The following is a 7,500-nucleotide window of genomic DNA, read 5'->3' as shown; positions in this document are numbered from 1 at the left end:
TCCTACGGCATCCTTTCTGTTCATCCGTTAATAAGTTTGTGTTCTCTAGGTGTTGATAGAGGTCGTTTGACATTATTCCTGTAAGCAATGTCCACATTTGAGGTAGACACGTTATGGGTCTAAAGTTTGATGCTATGCTTCCCTTCTCCTTGTCCATGATAATCAATACTGTACGTCCTTTAGTAAACCAGGCCGGAGTATCATTATTATCAATGCAGTCTTGCAACTGGATGGCTAATCTCTGTCTACATGATATATTCTTCAGCCAAAATCCCTGTAAGCCATCTAATCCAGGAGCTTTCCAGTTGGCTGTCTTCTTCAGCTGCTTGTTTATTCCTTCCACATTTATTCCTCTTAGGTTTCTTTCCAATCCTTTTAGCCATTCAGCATTCGCATTGTGTTTTACTGGGTTATCCCATATGTTACTCCAAAAATTCTTACTTTCCTCCTTATCTGGGATAGTAGTATCATCGTTCTCGTCCGTCCCCAGCATCGCAAAGAGACGTTTTTGATTGGTACGAAACATTCGGTTTTGTCTATACTGGTCTACCCATTCTTGATAGCGTTTGATTTTTGCAGTTTTGGCTAATATTCGTTGTTTCAGTTGTTCAATTACTATGGTCACTCCTTTCTTTTTCAAGTAATATCTCCGTTCTAGACCTTCCCGCACTGTAATGTTTTGCAGCTCACCTGATTTAAGTCTTTCCAGTCTACTAAGATCTTTCCTTAGTTGGGAAATCTGGAGTTTAATCCTTTTTTTCCACCATGGTTCTGTTTTAGGTTTCCTCTCATTCCGCTTAACACCCAGTCTCCTTGCAACCACTCGACCAATCGCAAGTAGTAGATCGTTCGTTTCTGTGATATCCTTGGTTTCCAAATAATGTATAATCTCATTTACTTTCGCAATCTTTCCCCTTAATCTACACTTTTCTACGTTTCTCAAGTTTGGGGGGCATTCCGATTCATTCTTCATGCTTTCCATTATTTCTCGCGCTAGGTTAATCTTTTCCCTATTACATCCATCTCTTTCCATTCTTTGGGTAACCTCATCGATATTATAGACGAAGTGTCCTGATAGATTGTTGTTATCTTCCGGCTCCGGTTGCGTGTTTTCGTCCATGCCATTTTGGTTCTGTTCATTTTCTTCTCCCAGGCTTACTGCTCTTGAGATCTCCTCCAGTTCAATTTCAGAAAGCCATCCATTCGTACGAATTGCTCTGGCTTGATCCGCTAGTCTCTGTTCAGATACCTCAAATACACCTCTTTCCTTCCAAATTCCGAGCATCCTTCTCCTGTATCCTCTTTTAGATGGTTCACTCATGTAGAAGCATCTCATTACTATTCTATTAACCTCCTTGCTCCATTTAGTTCTAGCAGTAGTTTGATGACGACCTGGCGTGGGCTGCTGTTCCCCCACCACCTTGCCGGGCGAGGCACTTTCTCTCAAAGTTCCAGTCCCATTTACGCCGTTTTCTCTATATGTGTTATTTTCCATTTTCATCTTTTATGAGAAGGTTTAGCATCACCCTAAAGCAGGAATTTTAATTTTGGAGTTTCCCCTCTCCTAGGTAGGATACCAATCATGGTTAATGAGCCCCACCTACTCACTCTGACCACATTTTGTCTGGCCTCTCCCCTTCCACCACATCAAGGTAGTGATCCTGGGGAGGGTTATTATTATTATTATTATTATTATTGTTATTATCATTTTCATCATTATTATTATCATTTTTGTTTTGCATTTGGTTGTCTTTAAAACTAGCAAACTGTCCAGCGTTTCTCTTTGATTTGACGTTCCACCTACCATGCTTTCATGTTATTAACCAACTTTAGCGTGAGGTCGAGATGGCTAGATATTGGCCATTTTTTTTTCTGCGTGTTTATGGTCGAGGTCCATAAACACGCAGAACAACGAGGCCAACGTCCAGCCGCCATCTTGACCAAACAAGCTTGGTCTGTAAAGGATTTATTATATGGGGTAAAACACCAGAAATGGTATTTGATTTTTTGGGACCAAACGAGAAATTCCAAGCGGGCAAATTAGCTCCATCCTGCTTGCTCGGGTAGCCAATCTCAAGGGATTGGGTTCATCTTGCCCGATCACGGATCTAGTCATATAGTAAATCTTCATAACAATGAAACAACTCATATCCCAGAAAAGATGTTCTCATGAATTTCATGTAGAATTGTGTTAATTCATCTCTAGTTATCTCTTAAAGCCTTTTCGCCATAGAGATCTCAAACGCTCCTCCAATTCATGGACTTTCATTATGTCAAAAAAAGTGTATTGATACCCAATGGTAATGTCGTCCATTTTTGTTTGATTTTACCGCTCTGAGATCTAAGCCCTTATGATTGCGATGGGAAATTAACTGGTGGGAATTCAAGCTAAAGTTCTCACTAATCTGGGTTTTATTACAAGCTTTCCCCGATCCACGGTATTTTGCAATATCACCGGTACCAGAATATTCGAAAATGTTTTATCCGATTCTCCTATGAATCAGACATTGAGATCAGCGAAAGCTGAGAACGAAACTAAAATAAAAGCTACATTAGGACTCTATGCACTGGTCTCGCTCAATTAGAGTTGTGTAATGTTGCCAAGTATGCCTTAAAAAGTAGTACTAAGATAAATTAGTACTACTTTAACATAGCTTTGCAAAACTTTTCTTATGCATTGCTTTTCATGCTTTTATTTTTAGAGGGCTTGATCACAATGGAATAAGTGAAATCCCAGAAAAGGTTTTTTTAGGGCTCACAAGACTGCAAAGGCTGTGAGTATAGTTGTCCAAATAATCTTTCAAAAATTATATTACTCGACGCCTGAACACTCCACGAGGATTTTTATGAGTTAGCCGATAAGTGACTCGCACAACTGAAATGAAATCTGAGAAGTAGTTGACAACCCTATTAGGTCTACAAATAGGCTAGCTTCGTATTCTAACGGTTGGACTGAATCTAGCATGAGATGGAGGCTAATGCGGGCAAATCAATTTGCATTTGAAATGATTTGCCCGCATTAGCCTCCATTTCATGCTAGGTCCAGTCCACCCGTGAGAATTCGAAAATGGTCTATGGATCGTTTTCACGTGACGTCATCATTTTCGAAAATCCAAAACTAAAAAGCCACGAAAGTTTTTATCCTCATCAGGCATAAGAGGCGGTAAATTTGTATCCATTTGCAATTTTAAAGCTCAATAGCGTGCTTCGTTTGGAAACCAGAGCATTTTGAATTTCTGAGTTATAGCTGTGCGTGACACGAGGCGACGATCGAGTTTTTTGAGAAATATATATTTATCTCATGGTTTTGAGCCATTTTAGAATTTAAAGCATTAGGAAAATAGCTGTTTGTTTAGTGCAGATGATCACTCGTCTAGATAGCCAAAGTAAGTAACAGATGTTGACACTATTTTCCGGCCGCCATATTGTTGCACCACTGATGTACACCAACATGGCGTTTTCATACTGGGCTCTGTAAATTTCTGCGAAACATTTCGACGAATATCTGAAGTTTGGGGAAACGCACAGGCCTAAGACTCGAAGATGTGTCTTCTTCATTTATCTTCTACAACATCACGAATTCTTGACTTTTTCCACTGGATGGTTTTCGATTTATTTTTTTTATTGCATGACAGTGAAAACGATCTATTGGAGCTTGGCCTCCTAAGCTTAAGACTAAATGCCATCGACTACCCCTTTTTTCTTGCTTTTGTATATATATATATATATGTTTTTCAAAGCAAGCAACATAACCTTTCATTTGAACTTGGGGTCCCCATTTTTGTGAGGAAGAAGCACATTTAATAATAAAGATAACAAAAATAAACAAGTTGATTGCTCTAAAAACTGGATTTGCTTATGAAAAACCATCATTCTTCTGTGAGAAACGTTTACCTTGGTTTTAGTACTGTTGATTTCATACTATTGTTTCTTTGCATTTTGTTTTAGATTTTCAGATTTTTTTTAAGACTAGCAATTAATTGAGAAATGAAACATTCCTGGTACTTTTTTTGTTTCTTCCAGTTGGTATTTCAGATTGATGATGTTTTGAATACTTAGAATATTTATCAAGGTCTTCGTATATCATTATAGAGGTCCTTTGTAAACATTTCATACATTAATGAATCTGTGTCAGTCATTAATAAATTTTCTTTGCTACCATATCTTCCTTTATATAATTAGTGGAATTTATACCTTAATACTTTTAAATAACCAAATCTTGCTCAATTAGAGTTGTGCAATGTTGCCAAGTTATCCTTTAGAAGTAGTATTAAGATAACTTAGTACTACTGTAACAAACGTAATTTGCAAAACGTTTCTTATGCATGGCTTTCCATGGATTTATTTCTAGAGATCTTTATGACAATGAAATAAGTGGACTCCCAGAAAAGGTGTTCTCAGAGCTCACAAGTCTTCAATGGCTGTAAGTATAGTGCCCCAACTAATCGTTCAAAAGCATATCGCTATGCGCCTGGTAGCGCCAGTTATACTGAAAGACTCACACACCCGTTTGAATGGGATCTGGGAAGTAGTTGGTGCTATGTTAACTTATCTTTGAAGAAGGTTTCTTTTACTTTTATTTCTATATCTCTCTATCACTCAAAATAACTCAACTCCCACTATCAACCTCATTAGTAACGAAGCATTTACAATAAGACAAGAATGTTAAAAGTGAATAGTTGCACACTCCGACGACACATCTGGATGCCACTATCAACCTCATTAGTAACGAAGCATTTACAATAAGACAAGAATGTTAAAAGTCAATAGTTGCACATTCCGACGATACGTCTGGACGCCACTGTCAACCTCATTAGTACCCAAGGTTTTACAATAAGACAAGAAGAATACTTGCACAATCCGACGATACGTCTGTATGCCACTGTCAACCTCATCAGTAACTAAGCTTTCACAATAGGAAAGGCTTTTTAGAAGCAACAGTTGCACACTGCGATGGTCTATATGGATCCTACTCTTAACATCACCAGTGCTCGCTGAAAACTGATCAATTAAGTTATGCAGAAGAGATTTAAAATACTGGAAAAGAATATTTCCCAATTTCATCAATATTGGCCAGAATGTCACGTTTTGTGTGACCTAAGCGGAATAATATTATTGATACCTTTGTGGTAAAATATTGACTGACTACATTCTACATGTATTTACTTCCTACTAAGTAGATATACAAAAGCCTCAAATGATGGAAATTTGACAGACGTTTATATTATTGTCGAAAGAAAGTCCCAAGTCTTAGGCTCAAGCTACACGTAATTTGTTCCAAAATGTCATTCATAAGGAATTAAATCCTGGAAAGCCACACATCTATAAATAATTACATTCTCCAGAGCCACATAGCAATAAGTATTTAGAAAGAAAGCTTCAATTTTACTTTCACACACATGACTTCGACATTGTGGTTTCCAATTTCTGTTTGTTCTTCATTTCTGTGAGCCTATCACCCTTGAAGGATTCAGGGTTATAACTTCTTAATGCATTATTTACATCTTTAAGCTAGAGTTTTTCCCAAGAGTTTTGTCCAAGATAAGGTTCAGCATTCAGTTTACACATGTAACGCTATCGACTGCTCAACGCTGTTCTCTCCCGAGTAATAACGAAAATGGAGGCGTCGTTCGTGGGCCCAGTTCTCGGCCACAAAAGAGTGCTCTCGATTCCTCAGAATAAACAACGCTTTACTACCAGCTGTTCGTTGTTAAGTCACTAATAAGGCTTGTGTTTGATATTTCGACCACAAAGTACGCAGTAGAATATTTAAAAATATTCTACTGTGTACATGTCCACTAGACAAATCTACGCATTTCCAGTACCCCCTCAAACCTAACAAAATACGCGCAGAAGACTCTATGCACAAAGACATCCTTAGCAGGGGAGTAACCGGCAAGACTTTTACCGACACGGGAAAAAAAAAACTAGACCCTTCGTGAGGGTACACTGGGTTGCCTGTGGTAGGTGCACCGTTCCAGACAATTTTTTTCAAGTTGGGGGGTCATTAAGACCATTTAAGGGGTCACCCAGAAGTCATACCAACAGAGGCCCTTTGGCTCACAGGTCCTCACACGTTCGTACGACGAAACAGATCCTTTTCTGAGGTTAAAAACCTCGCTACCGGCCTATTATTTTATCATTTGTCAGAAAGAAGGAATTCCTGTGCTCTTTAGAATAAATAGACACGCATTGCTTACGTGTGGTAGTGAAGTAAAACAACGATTTATACCATATAAAATGTCATCTGAGTTGTGTGTTGTCTTCCAGGAGATTCAAGTTGTCCTTGCGTAATATGTAGCTCTAACAGTGCACGATATTGTTTTGGTATTGTCTATCATTGTAGTGCCATGGTAGAAGTCTTGGGTAAATAGCCTGAGAAGACATGTGGTTACTAGCAAAGTACTGAACCCAGGAAGATTGAAGAAAATAAATGGGAAGTGAGAAACATTGGCTTCTGGGCTGACATATTGATAATTTTTGAGCTCCCTCACAACTTCTTTTCACCACAAGTTTAAGCGTGCCCTCTGAGCATCTGAAAGCTTTGTAAAGGCCTGTTTAAACGGTTTCAACATTTGACCAACATTCATTCAACAAAAGTTGAACGGATGTTGCGCAAATGTTGGACGCAAAAACAAAGTTGTGCGGAGGCCGTTCAAACGGTTCCAACATTGCACCAACCAAAGAACTGACACTTTCGCGAAAATTGATTGCGAGGAACTAAGAACTAGAAACCAGCCTCTCTCGTCCAGATAAACTACACCATATTGACTTTTGCGGCCTGATGTGAGCATGCGCGTGTTCTACAATTGTTGAACAGAGTGTTCAAACCGCTTCAACACCATTTCAAAATTTCGAGAACAAAGGAAAAGTTGAATCAATGTTGAATGAAAGTTTAAACCGATTTAAACTTGATTCAAAACGCTTTCAACAAGCTTTCAACATTTTTTACGCTTTCAACAATGTTGGACGACCTGTTCAAACACACCGAACATTTAGTTCAACAAAGTGATGAAAACATGTTGAAGCAAATGTTGAAACCGTTTAAACGGGCCTTAATACTAAAGTTTTCTAATGTTTAACCCTCTCCGGCGGGGTTAGTATCTGGATGGGTGACCTGAAACATATACCCCTTCGTAAAACAGAAGCATTGAACTGAAAATACTATTAACGCTAACAAATGCGAACTCAGCAAGGTATAGATTTTGTTACCTTGCTTTATTCAAAAACAAACATTGATGCAAGAGTAAATAAATATTTATACACAGTCTTGGGAGGGGCGGCAGTGGAAGGGAGTTACAAGGCATTAGATTTTGTGGCTGGATGCTTTCGCCCAGTTGCGGGTCAAAATATAACGAAGACTTTACCCCACTGGGAAAATGCTTGTCGTGGAGATCCACGTGACCAGCCCCAACCAGGGTATCTCTCCTTATCGACAAAGAGACCCTGGAAACGGGGTTGGCTCGTCCTTCTGGTTGTTACAGAAGTTTCCTCTTCCTA

General features: G+C 38.8%; 1 protein-coding gene across 1 annotated transcript in view; it reads right to left on the bottom strand.

The window, feature by feature from the left end:
* LOC138036820 (uncharacterized) overlaps window positions 1–1,501 on the bottom strand; it is a 1,614-nt gene extending 113 nt beyond the window's left edge. Inside the window, exon 1 of the mRNA XM_068882897.1 lies at window positions 1–1,501. This exon is cut by the window's left edge and continues 113 nt beyond it. Coding sequence (XP_068738998.1) covers window positions 1–1,501 — 1,501 coding nt within the window.
* Window positions 1,502–7,500: the final 5,999 nt, after the last annotated feature.

This window comes from Montipora capricornis, unplaced genomic scaffold (assembly GCF_036669925.1).
Source record: "Montipora capricornis isolate CH-2021 unplaced genomic scaffold, ASM3666992v2 scaffold_504, whole genome shotgun sequence".
In the NCBI taxonomy this organism is placed as follows: domain Eukaryota; kingdom Metazoa; phylum Cnidaria; class Anthozoa; order Scleractinia; family Acroporidae; genus Montipora; species Montipora capricornis.
The sequence above is the reverse complement of the archived record's forward strand: the minus strand, read 5'-3'. Positions and strand labels throughout refer to the sequence as shown.